The sequence below is a fragment of the Rhamphochromis longiceps genome, linkage group LG17 (assembly GCF_057381845.1).
Source record: "Rhamphochromis longiceps isolate RC_006_pf linkage group LG17, R_longiceps_female_GT1.1, whole genome shotgun sequence".
In the NCBI taxonomy this organism is placed as follows: Eukaryota; Metazoa; Chordata; class Actinopteri; order Cichliformes; family Cichlidae; genus Rhamphochromis; species Rhamphochromis longiceps.
This window is the reverse complement of record NC_140573.1, coordinates 5,348,995-5,362,739: the sequence shown is the minus strand read 5'-3', so window position 1 is coordinate 5,362,739 and position 13,745 is coordinate 5,348,995. Positions and strand designations below refer to the sequence as shown.

General features: G+C 44.0%; 1 protein-coding gene across 3 annotated transcripts in view; it reads left to right on the top strand.

Annotated features, from left to right (window-relative positions):
* cdk17 (cyclin dependent kinase 17) overlaps window positions 1-13,745 on the top strand; it is a 57,014-nt gene that overhangs the window by 25,187 nt on the left and 18,082 nt on the right. For all 3 annotated transcript variants that reach the window (XM_085387250.1, XM_085387251.1, XM_085387249.1), the window contains exons 2-3: window positions 909-1,053; window positions 4,186-4,350. In XM_085387250.1, the coding sequence (XP_085243376.1) occupies window positions 927-1,053; window positions 4,186-4,350 (292 nt within the window). In that variant the 5' untranslated portion in view covers window positions 909-926. The remainder of the gene's footprint in view (window positions 1-908; window positions 1,054-4,185; window positions 4,351-13,745) is intronic.

Here is a 13,745-nt window from a genome sequence, read left to right as displayed (position 1 = left end):
ATGCTGCAATATATATTTTTCTCAGGCCTAGTTAACGCACAAAACAAACATTATGGTTTTGTGTTGGTGAGGTTACAGTCACATGTGCTGATATTGACTGAAGCCATTTTCGCTGTGCGGTGTCATGGATGATGTATTAGTGAAGGTGCGCGTGTGTGTGTGCGTGCGTGCGTGGACAGGCAGATGGGGTCTCCAGAGTATGAAGGGAGCTAACGACCTTGAGAGAGAAATGAAAAGAGAGGCATGGTGACGGCAGGGGTTAGCGTGTTTTGTGCCGAGGGTCAGGCAGCATGGGCAGGGCATTTCTGCTGCCGCTGCTTCCTCACTGCATTTCCTCCACTCAGCCTGCCTCATAAGTGCACGCACACATACTCACACTCATGCACACGCACACATTGACGAGGCGATACCGCAGCGACACAATGAACACGATCTGGCTTCAGGCAGATTGAGCAAGGTGTTTCCTGTGACCTGAACAACTGCTGCGTCAACAGAAATACATTCGTCTGGAACAACACTGGCAGGCGCTCGCAGCCGTGCACAGCGTGTACGTGTGTCTCGGCAAACTGATTTGACTCTGTCAATTAGCGCTCATTAATTTCTCCTCGTTTGAATGCGTGAGCGTGTGTGTAAGTGAAAACAGCTGTGTTCAAGTGCATGATGGTCATCCTTTATTCATGCTTCGTTCATGGTTTATTCATGTACTGTTGAAGCATTTGCAAAGTGAATGAATATTGGATTAAAAGGAGCTTTGAGTTATTCATGAGCGGAGATATTTTGGACTGTACGGGTGCTCACAAAATCTTCAACATCGCACAAGAATGCACAAAATAACAGCACAGATGAAAGCAGTCTTCTAAATGTTGCATTCTTTTGTAGCTGACTCTGTGTTTTTGTGTGTCCTGCAGGCCGCACATTGCCCTGTTATGGAAAAGATGAAGAGGATTAAGAAGCGTCTGTCATTAACACTCCGCCCCAGTCAGACCATCGACGAGTCTCTGTCAGAACTGGCTGAGCAAATGACCATTGAAGATGGTGGCACCAAGGACAACGGTATTCACCTTTTCTTTTTACAAATCCTTTTCTAAAAAAGATATGAACGTATAGAAATGTTGAAATACAAAAGAACAAAATGGTAAAAACATATTTTAGTTGCAGTGAATAAAATGAGGATGATTCATTTTAAAAGGGTTACAATTCCATTAAAAAAATCTCTGATTTGAGTCCCTGCCTGATCTGCACCAGCGTAGAAAATTCTACCAGTCTGATTTTTCTAAGTGTTTTCTTGTGCATGCCCTTCAGCTGATATGTAAAAGCTAGAAGGACACGGGGGTTTTGTATCTCGACATCTCTCAGGGACTTCTAAATTATAAATCTCTGAAGCTGATGAAGACAAAGTTCAGCATGTGTGTCAGTAACAGTTGTAAAGGCCTTCCTCCAAGTACCTCTCTACCGAGTTATGTAAGAGGAGTAAGAGCAGAGCACTTAAAGACACACACACACACACACACTGAGAGCTTCTCAGACGATCAGAAAGTAGTCCATAGTGAATGATCATTCACAGACATCCAATCTTTTTCTGCTTTTCCCTCATATGTGCTACACCACGTCTCCAGTGAACCTTTGGGTTGATAGACACATGACCATAAGTGGCTGCTGCTTTTGATTGACAGCTGTCAGGATAAATGAACATTAATCACTTCATTAATGTGTACTTAGTTTGTAACTTTTTTTTGGTGTGACAGCATCATGATTGAAACGTTAGCAAAATCCATCCGCTCACAGTTGAAAATGGATGGAGGATGCACTAAAGGACTTTGGAACTTTCTGTTCCCATCAATCGAATCAAGTGCAGAATGAAACCGTGTCTGATGTTTTTGTATGTATGTTAAAGGTCCATATGGGAGAAAGTGTTTTGTAATGTTTTCTTAGAGGAAAGGGAACTTAATTGTTGTGAGAGAGCCCCACATTATGCTTTCAAATATTTGTATACTTGGCCATTTTTCCCTCAGTATTACAATCCTTTTTTTCCGGTTTGCTGTTGTTTCTTTTTTTTAAATTATGTCCACTTAGGTCTGTGAAGGTTCTCAGTCATCCAGGTCATTGTAGTTAAAGGAGCTTGCAAAGAAAAGCGTCTGGACTTCTTTAAGTTACTTGAAGACGTTTCACCTCTCATCCGAGAAGCTTCTTCAGTTCTAAGGGTCAAATGGTGGAGAAATGATGATGATCTCAGGAATGATAATCTCACACCAACTCTCCACCATTTGACCTTAGAACTGAAGAAGCTTCTCGGATGAGAGGTGAAACGTCTTCAAGTAACTTAAAGAAGTCCAGACGCTTTTCTTTGCAAGCTCCTTTGACTATGTCCACTTAGAAAATTATTTTAGATGCCTTTTTTTTTTTTCTAATTTTGGGGTTAGAGAAAGTCTATTCTCGTGGTTGCAGAGGCATTCCCAGAGAGTAATTCCCAAAGGGAATAGTTGGACATTGAGCAGAAAACTTAAAAACAGAAACAAAACTGCTTTTACTTTGTTTGTATTTTGACTTCGCTGTTTTATTCTAATTGCTATTCAAGCAATGAAAGGTGAATCATTTCTCAGTACTGACATCTATCATTTAGGAGTAGACTGCAAACCTCCACAGACTTTTTTTTTTTTTTAATCTTATTTTGAAAGCCTCTAGCCCTTCCCTTCTCTTGTTTCCCCACTGGCTGACTCACCGGTCATGTTCTTATCATGGCGATTGTCGTTATCATTCAGTTGCTTTCCCAGAGGCAATCTAGTCCCGTCCTGCAGTGGGGCATACTCTTGACTCCTCTATTTTTGACAGCAGCAGAAAGGGTACACTGCAAATACAGTTCACAGCCAAGCTTTCTTTGCATTAGCTGGCTTGACAAAGCCTAAAAACCCAGTAAAGCACAACAGTTTTGTAAATAAGACAAAAGATGAGTGCTGCAGAAAACTGTTAATCTCACACAGAGCGCTAAAATAAATGTTTTAATTCCAGTTGAATTGCTACTGTTGAATTGTAAGGTGACAGCTGGACATTAGATTTCTAAAACTTTAAACTGGATTCATTTAGACATTATTACTGTCCCACAGCCTAATAAAGGCCATGTGGAAATCCCTTTATTATGTCAGCAGTTCAAGTTGAAATCAAACTCACTGATTGAACATCTATTCTTGTGTGTTTTTATCTGTTTTAGTTGCTACAATTCCAGCAATGTAAAAGAGACTTTTACAGCAGATTAGAGTTCAACAACATATAGATATTCCTGTGTCAATGTGGTGCTTCATTCAGGTTTCAGCAAGGAGCAGCTTGACATCTTGCACATATAAGACTTATTGGCCCAAAACATAATCTATATGGCACTTAGAACATGCTGTAAATTAAAGAACTTGAAAAGATGTGGCGCTTCCAGCTGAATTTAAACCACAAGAGCCACTTTCATGACACAGAAAACTCTGACTTTAAGCTCAACATAGCCCGCTAAGCCTTTAACTAGCTGTGTAGCACACCTCTCTGAACAAGAAGTACCCTCGCAACTGCAGTCTTAAGACCTAGTTGGATTAGAAGTAATAAGCAAGATAATTATGTCAGTTGATCACTTCATTTCTTAAGAAGGACCAAAATGCTCATAGAGCGTTCGCTCTCTATATCAACCTTTGTAGTCAAGGTTTGCACAGTGTGTAGGACTTCTGTGAGCATGAGGGGATCATGTTAGGTATCCCTTTGACATCATACAGAACCAAGAGCACAAAAATCTGTATAAAACAACCTGAAGTCTCAGTCTTTGACTCACGGAGTATTTGTGTGTGTGTTTATTTGTGGTATTATTCTCCTCTTAGCATAGGTTTGTCACTCTGGGCATTACATAACTCTGGAGAATATTTGATGTCGTCTCATGTTTATTTCTACCCATCTCCCTGTAATTGAGGCTGAAGGTTGGTATTTTTTAACATTTCTGGATCTCAACTTAAATGTTAAATAAAATTCTGTTGGTTCAAACAAACCTCTGCTGCACAGTATGCATGTCACATAACCAACACATTTCAAAGGTTGAAGGAGATGGGACGTGATATTCTTTGGTGCTCCGTGCGTGCACCCGAGGATTTGTGATTCCACTGTGGAGCATCTGGGTGTCATGAAATCAGACATCCTGACACTAGCTTTGTTGTGTTTCAGAGCCCTTCATGAGGAATGGCCGCCCACCCACCTCCCACAGCATGCACTCCTTTCTGCACCAGTACACCGGTTCCTTCAAGAAGCCGCCCCTGCGCCGGCCACACAGCGTCATCGGGGGCACTCTGGGATCTTTCATGGTGATGCCGCGCCATGGCAGCCGCCTGGGTGAGAACACAACACACACACACAGCGATAGAAAAGCAGATGCCATCCAAGAGCAAACAGGAAACGTCTCACGATCCTGTGATTTCACATTTGCAGACAGATTCTGGGCATTAATCCCATGAACCCTTAGCAGGCTTGCTTTTTACCCAAGAGGCTGCTGGATGGGGGAACTCAGTCAAACGTTACGCAGTTTCCTGCGAGAACTGACTCATCACAGTCAAGCCTAGTGACGAGTCTCATCCTGACTGGTGGAAGTGAGATGATGTCCAGATGATTCAGAGCAGTAGCAGATTTCAAGGTTGGGGTTGAACAACCCACATGGTGGCAAAATGATTCACAGGATGTAGAAACATGGTCTGAGACGCTAATTCTAAATGTCGGTGAATACATCTTGATATTCAGTTCAAGTTCAAATAAAAGTGATGCTAAAATGTGGTATACATCATGGGACTTCCACACAGGACGTGCTGGGTTCAATGGGAGTTCAATTGAGCCACATTAACTGCGCGTTTGTCAAACTTTGTCCTCATAATCTACCGGAGCTCCCAATTTCTGTGCTTTTCTTGGTGCATCACTGTATGACACCATCCACTGAGAATAGAATAAAATAGAATAACTGGTTTCAGAGCGATGTGCTATGTGATAGCACCTTTAGACCAATTTTGTGACTAAACAGTTTTTGTATTCATGCTTGTAGGAAGTCAGAAGACCAGCTTTATGTTCTGTAGCTGGCAATCATTGAAGTTTTAATGTGTTCTCTCCTTTTGTTGTGAGTCTGTTTGTAGCATGTTGAACGAGCTGCTGATTGTTGGGCTTAAAAGATGACTGAGGACCACTAAAAACATTACCAGTTAACATTAGGATTCTACATGTTTACATGAGCATTTAGCTTAAAGCCTGTCAGAGTGGTCACAACCTGTTAATTGTTTTATATTCGTCAGTTTCAAATTTTTCAGATGGTGCCATAAACATTAAGCAAACTTTAAAATATTTTTCTTTTCAAAGTGACCCAACAGCAATAACCAGCATCTGTGCAAAGCATGTGTTCCACACAATGTTAGACATTTTACAGCTCAGGCTTTTTGCTGGTGCTTTTTCTCAGCCAGTGGAACACCAAAGGACCTGTTGAGCCTCACACTGGACCCTGGCCTAGATAGAAGGACTTGGATCTAAAAGCAGGCCAGTTAAGTAGGACCTTGATGTACTGCATATTGCTGCTACACTCTGTTTGCCTTTTGGCAAAGCTGCTAATGACCACAGAGAGAAGGAAGACAAGTAGTGAGAGAGAGAGAAATGTGGCGATGTGTCAAAAGCTCTGTAGAGACAGGGAAATAAAAGAAGGATCAGTGAAAATGTTCAGCAAAGAAAGCTCAATTATGGGTGGAGAACGAAATCATTCAAGGTTTTTGAGAAAGAAAGAGGTGAAGCAAGACAACCTAAAGGAAAACAATGTGGGAGGAAGATAAGAAATCAGCATAGGGGGATTTGTAAGAAAAAAAGACTGGGTTTGGTTTGGTTTAATGAGAGAAAGTAAAAATATTATTGAGAGAGGAAAAAAATGTGAGAGTTCTTGGAGAGGATGAGGGAAGACATAAAATAGCAGGAGATGATGCAGAGGTATGTGAAAGTGAAAGGAGGTTAACGGGAAAAGAAAGTAGGACAGATTAGATCATTTGAAAGCTTTGGAGAAGAAGAGGCACAACAAGGGCAGGTGGGGGGGATTCTGCTGAAGCAGTAGAGGGAATCAAATGAGCTAAACCCTTTAAAAACTTCACACACACAACAGAAAATAAGCTGGAAGAGTGAGAAATGCATAGAATAAAAACACATGAAAGGCAGAAGTGGTAGCTGAAAAATGCTGAAGTTTCTGAGAAAGAAATAAGTGTGCAAGTCAGAGGATCTGAAAAAGGGGAAAGTGGAATATTTGGAAGTTTTTCGAAGAGAAGGCGAGTTGAAAATTGGGACAAAGATGAGTGTTTGTGGAAAGACAGTAAGTGGGTTAGGTTGAGATGAGTACGAGCATTACAGGCATGAAAAATGGAGTGAAAGCTTTCTGGAATAAAGAAATTAGACAGTCTTTATCTGTAGGCACTCATTTATGAAAACACAGGAACATTCTGAGCATTTACAAAGGTATAACCCATATATATATGGGATATATATATATATATATATATATATATATATATATATATATATATATATATATATATATATATATATACTCAAACGCACAGTTTTTAAATTGAATGTTGCTGAAACAACAAAGGGATAAAATAATAAATCTCTGATCGAGAAATCACTCATCTTTGGAGAAGAGAGTTTATTACAGAGAAATGGCTCTTTCCAAAATAAAAGCTATACTATACGCTTCTTCTGGGCTATATTCTCAGCAGCATATTGAACATATCAGGTCCCCATAAGGAGAATCATGTGCTAACGGCTGTCTAAATGACTTCGGGTAGTTTGTAACATGCGTGCTTGTTGTTTTTGTCTGCTTCCACTTGTCTTTGCACTAGGATGATGTCGGCGTAAATGTGCAGTCATATTTGTTGTGTTCCCACTAGTGCTGTCAGCGTAAATCTGAAATGACGTTAACGCCACAACACGGCAAATCTCCGTTAACGAGCTACCACGGATCGCCCTGTGAGTGAGGCTGGACAGCGTCAACATGTTAACGAGCAAACTGCGCTAATGCAGTAGTTCCCACCCGTGTAATTGAGCATTGCGTGGCACATCCGACATACTGTTTTACTTTTGTCCATGACGCGCTTACCTTCAGGGTCATACTTCACATGAAGACCAAAATAGTTCCAAATGAGGGTGGGGGAGGTTCAGTTTGCCATGTTGCAAGGAGAGCTTAACTTCTGTCTTGCTAGCTTGCCCTGCGCTCAGTAAATCTGTGCTCGACAGTGCAGCCTAGGCAGAGTAGTTGAGCGCAGATCCACTGAGCTCTCAACACAGACAGCATCGTCAGATGAAAAGTTGATAAAATAAATTAAAAATTTTGTATTGTTCGATACATATGCGTACCAAACCGAAAGCACTGTATCGAACGGTTCAATATCGATACAAGTATCGTTGCACCCCTAAAAAAAAAAAAAAAAAATATATATATATATATATATATATATATATATATATATATATATATATATATATATATATATATATATATATATATATATATATATATATACGCAGCTGGATAGCGTAGTGGTTAAACTACACGCCTTTGGAACAGAGGATCGCAAGTTCGATTCCTGCCTGGGGCGTCTGTATCCAGTAAGGGTCCTAAGGCTAGACCCCCTATGCTAAGCAAGCCTACCGCAGACATGAGCGAGACAGATAAATATGAAGGCATGCCGGCTCGGACGTCGCCCGGATCAACAAGGTCCGCGTCAGGTGTTGAGGAACCAGGGCACCCTGACGAAAAGTGGGCTACTGGAACAAGAAGGCATCGGTGGGCAAGGGACGAAAACAGGGCGTTGTTGGAATGCTACTACGCAAGTAACCCCGGCGGAAGGGGCTACATGAATAGGATGAGGGACCTATGGATTCTTCGATACCCAACATCCACAATGACGGCGAAACAACTAGTAGCTCAGTGTTCCAACATTCGAAAGAAGGGACTGCTCTCACAGCTAGAGATTGACGAGGTACAACACAAATGCTACGGCAAGGAGGAGTCAGGACGCCAGGTCAGGGGGGAGATATCATCACCCCCACCCGAGATTGGGTACATAGCCCCAAGTGCGATAGGAGAAGGATCGTTGAGTGCGAGAGGAGCTGACCTGAAAAATAGGATCATGGCCAAGCTTGAAACCTGGATCCCCCGTAGCCGGTTACCAAGATTACGTGAAGTACCCTCAGAAGGTCTGCTAGATGATGTTAATGCAGCACTACGGGCAATACCTACAACCACGATTACCGACACTAACAAGCTGATCTACAATACGGCAGCAGTGATCAGTGAGATGCTTGGCTACAAGTTGAACAGCCACAAGGGGCAGTACCCTCCATGGAGAAGGAGGCTAGAGGGCAAGATCAAAGTAGCACGGAGGGAGGTTAGCCAACTAACGGAGTTGCAGAAAGGTGCGACAAATAAGGTGCCTAAGAAATACAGCAAGCTGTCCATACCTGAGGCCTTGGAAACTGCCAAGCAAAGACTCACAGCCTTGGCCAGCCGCTTGAGGAGGTACACCAGAGAGATAGAAGGCAGGAGAATAAACCAGCTGTTCTCCACAGAACCAGCAAAGGTGTACTCTCAGTGGCAAGGGAACAATAAGAGAACAGCACCACCAAGGCTGGAGACTGAGCAATACTGGAAGAGCATATGGGAGAAGGATGCAACCCATAACGGCAATGCTCAGTGGCTAGTGGATCTGAGGGCAGACCACAGCGACCTCCCTGAACAGGGTCCAGTAACCATCACAGTGGCAGATATCCAAGAAAGGGTCTCCAGTATGAAGAGTTGGACAGCACCAGGGCCCGACATGGTTCACGCCTACTGGCTGAAGAAGCTGACTGCACTCCACGAGCGTCTGGCAGCACAAATGAACCAGCTGCTAGTTAACGAGAGACACCCGGAATGGCTAACTGAAGGCCGGACGGTCCTGATCCCCAAGGACCCCAAGAAGGGACCGGTCCCCTCCAACTACCGACCAATAACCTGCCTCAGTACTACATGGAAGCTCCTGTCAGGCATCATATCGGCTAAGATGAACAGGCACATGGGTCAATACATGAGCGGGACACAGAAAGGAATTGGCAAGAATACCAGAGGTGCAAAACACCAGCTACTGGTAGACAGAACAATCAGCCGAGACTGCAAGACCAGACTGACCAACCTGTGCACTGCCTGGATTGATTACAAGAAGGCCTATGACTCAATGCCCCACAGCTGGATACTGGAATGCCTAGAATTGTACAAGATCAATGGGACCCTAAGAGCCTTCATCAGGAACTCAATGGGGATGTGGCGTACAACACTAGAGGCCAACTCCAAGCCCATAGCACAAGTTACCATCAAGTGCGGGATCTACCAAGGAGATGCTCTGTCCCCACTGCTGTTCTGCATAGGCCTGAACCCCCTCAGTGAGATCATTAACAAGACTGGCTACGGATACCGACTACGGAACGGAGCAGTTGTCAGCCACCTCCTGTACATGGATGACATCAAGCTGTATGCCAAGAGTGAACGAGACATCGATTCACTGATCCACACTACCAGGCTATACAGCAATGACATTGGAATGTCGTTCGGACTGGAGAAGTGTAGTCGGATGGTAACAAAGAGAGGGAAGGTAGTCAGAACTGAGGGGATTGAACTACCAGAAGGCAACATTGCAGACATAGAGGACAGTTACAAGTACCTGGGGATCCCGCAGGCAAATGGGAACCATGAAGAGGCCGCTAGAAAGGCTGCAACCACCAAGTACCTGCAGAGGGTCAGGCAAGTCCTGAGGAGTCAGCTGAATGGTAAGAACAAGATCCGGGCCATCAACACGTACGCCCTGCCCGTGATCAGGTACCCTGCTGGGGTAATAGGCTGGCCAAAGGAGGAGATAGAAGCCACTGACATAAAGACAAGAAAGCTCCTTACCATGCATGGAGGGTTTCACCCCAAGTCCAGCACCCTGAGGCTGTACGCTAAGCGGAAGGAAGGGGGCCGGGGACTGGTGAGTGTCAGCACCACAGTCCAGGATGAGACAAGGAACATCCAAGAATACATTGGGAAGATGGCCCCAACTGACCGAGTGCTCAGTGAATACCTCAGGCAGCAGAAACCCAAGAAAGAGGAGGGAGACGAGGAACCATCATGGAAGGACAGGCCCCTGCACGGTATGTACCACCGGCAGATAGAGGAGGTGGCTGATATCCAGAAATCCTACCAGTGGCTGGACAAAGCTGGACTGAAAGACAGCACAGAGGCACTAATCATGGCAGCACAAGAACAAGCTCTGAGTACAAGATCCATAGAGGCTGGGGTCTATCACACCAGGCAAGACCCCAGGTGCAGGCTGTGTAAAGATGCCCCAGAGACAATCCAGCACATAACAGCAGGGTGCAAGATGCTAGCAGGCAAGGCATACATGGAACGCCATAACCAAGTGGCCGGCATAGTGTACAGGAACATCTGTGCCGAGTATAACCTGGAAGTCCCGAGGTCAAAATGGGAGATGCCCCCAAGGGTGGTGGAGAATGACCGAGCTAAGATCCTGTGGGACTTCCAGATACAGACGGACAAAATGGTGGTGGCTAACCAACCGGACATAGTGGTGGTAGACAAACAGAAGAAGACGGCCGTAGTGATCGATGTAGCGGTTCCGAATGACAGCAATATCAGGAAGAAGGAACACGAGAAGCTGGAGAAATACCAAGGGCTCAGAGAAGAGCTCGAGAGGATGTGGAGGGTGAAGGTAACGGTGGTCCCCGTGGTAATCGGAGCACTAGGTGCGGTGACTCCCAAGCTAGGCGAGTGGCTCCAGCAGATCCCGGGAATAACATCGGAGATCTCTGTCCAGAAGAGCGCAGTCCTGGGAACAGCTAAGATACTGCGCAGGACCCTCAAGCTCCCAGGCCTCTGGTAGAGGATCCGAGCTTGAAGGATAAACCGCCCGCAGGGGCGCGCTGGGTGTTATATTATATATATATATATATATATATATATATATATATATATATATCTCATATGTCATCAACTTAAAACAGAAGCTTCTCCTTCTAAGTAAGAGTAACTACCCATGACAGTTGATAATAGAATTCAAATAATTAGATTCATGGTTGGCCTGGCAAAACTTTAGGTTACTGTTTGAAACAAGCGTACTTTGATACTTTGTGTAATTCTGGGAGCCCCTGCTTTAAAAACAAGAGTGACTTATGCACTGTTTACAGCACAGCCAAACACGGTCATAAAGCAGGAGTCGTTTACTTTGTGGAGTTTGCAGTCCGCAGTCCCATCACTTGCAGATCTTTATTTAACTACTCATCATGCCTGTCCCTGATCAATGTTTGATCAATAAATCCAGAAGTGCAGTTAGTATTAACGTATGTGACCAATTCTTTTCATTTTTCCATAATTTCTTCACAGTAAAAATCACTTTATTTCCCATTATAATGCTTTTTTGTGAAACAGCAGCAGTACACTTTAGAAGAGAGAGTGTGAATAGTTCAAGCTGAAATTCATGCAGTGTGAACCAACTTGAGAATTCTGGTCATGTGACAAAACGACTTAACAAGCAGACTTGGACCCATTAAAAATCCAGATAATTTTAACTGCAGTGGTATATAGTTGCATGTCTACGCTAAAGAAATCGTTTTCTCAATTATGCCCATGTTGTTGATAGAGGTTTGAGTTTTTCTGTCTGTAATTTAGACCTTACTTTACCTGCTGACAGATTTGTAGATACACGCCATCCTCAAAAGTCAGTGATGAATGGATAAATACATCTATGTACATTATTAGTCAGTGAGACTTGGAAGAACTTTGGTTGTTAAAGCACATGAAAGAGCTGATTAACAAGTGTAATGTTTGAAATATGCAAAAAATATGCATATGTTAAATATGCATATGTTATATCTGGGACTCTCCACCATTTGACCTTAGAACTGAAGAAGCTTCTCGGATGAGAGGTGAAACGTCTTCAAGCAACTTAAAGAAGTCTAGACGCTTTTCTTTGCAAGCTCCTTTGACTGAAATATGCAAAGTTAAATCTTCTTAAGAGAAACCTTGCAGTGATTTCTTTTTTTCACCCTCCTGTTTCTCCGCGCTGTGCCATTTGATGATAGTCTGCATGGTTGGAGGTGCTAACACATTGATGACAGAGAACTACTCAAAACTGTGGCTACTCATTAACTCGGTGAGCGTTTTTGTGTATGCGGAGGAGAGGGTGGGCATGTGGTTTGAACTTGAGTGTGTTTGCCTCTTTTGTGTTAGTGGTAGTTTTATTGTGGAGAAGGTAGCGATGTTGTGGCGTGGCATTTTGGGCCTCTGGGGTTATAAGGGTCTGAGAGGAGATGAATGGGAGAAGGTGGGCTCTGTGAAATAAAGCTGTACATTTTTGCTTTCATTAAGTTTGCTTTGGAGACAGACTAGTGATGATCCCCAGGCTTTACTATTTAATCATCACCCTGTGGTCACTGATGGATAGTGTTTCTGTCATATATTCTTTCTGTAAGTTTCTTGTCATGTCTTACTTTTTGTAAGACACTCGATTGATCAAACTTAATCAAACTAAATGTTTAATGGGGTGCTTGTAGCTCAGGAAGTACAGAATGGATCCGCTAAAGGGAAGGCTTGGTTTATCAATCGCTGGCTGCTCCACTCTGCAAGCCAAAGCAAGTGGGGGCAAGATACTGAGCCCCAATTTGCTCTCCAATGCATCTATTGGAGTGTGCATATATGTGAATGTTACTTAGATAGAAAAAGCATAGAAAAAAGTGCTTGTAGATCTGCACGGTGCTGGAATGGGCTGCAAGATTATGAGCATGAACCTTTGTAATAAGGTGATCATCAATCGCCCTTGATCTGGAGCTCCGTGAAAATCATGGGGTGAATGATTATCACAAAAAAGGTGGTGGATATTCCCAAAACTACATGGGAGAAGCTTGTTACACAGGGGACCACAGTCACAAAGAACATCATTTATAACATACAATGCTGTAATGGATTGAAATCTTGCAGCGCCTTAACCTGCATCACCTCATCCCCCATCACACTGAACACTGGTGCTCCACAGGGGTGTGTACTGAGCCCTCTCCTGTACTCACTCTACACCTACGACTGCACAGCCACTAACAGCTCCAACATCATTGTGAAGTTTGCGGACGACACTACAGTGGTGGGTCTTATCACCAACAGTGATGAGATGGCTTACAGGGAGGAGGTCAGCGCCCTGACCCACTGGTGTCAAGACAACCATCTCACCCTCAACGTCGCAAAGACAAAGGAGTTGATAGTGGACTTCCGGAGGTGCAGAGAAGTACACACCCCCATCACCATCAACGGCGCTGCTGTGGAGAGAGTGAGCAGCTTCCGGTTCCTTGGCGTACACCTGGCTGAGGATCTTACGTGGTCAGTACACACAAACAAAACAGTGAAGAAGGCGCAGCAGCGCCTCTTCTTTCTCAGGAGACTGAAAAGATTCGGCATGAGCCCCCGCATCCTCAGGACCTTCTATCACTGTGCCATTGAGAGCATCCTCACTGGATGCATCACCACCTGGTATGGCAACAGCACCGCCTACAACTGCAAAGCTCTCCAGCGAGTAGTGCGGTGCTCTGAACGGATAATTGGAGGTGAGCTTCCCTCCCTCCAAGACATCTACAGGAAGCGCTGCCTGAGGAAAGCGGGGAGGATCATCAAGGACTCCAGTCACCCCAGCCATAAACTG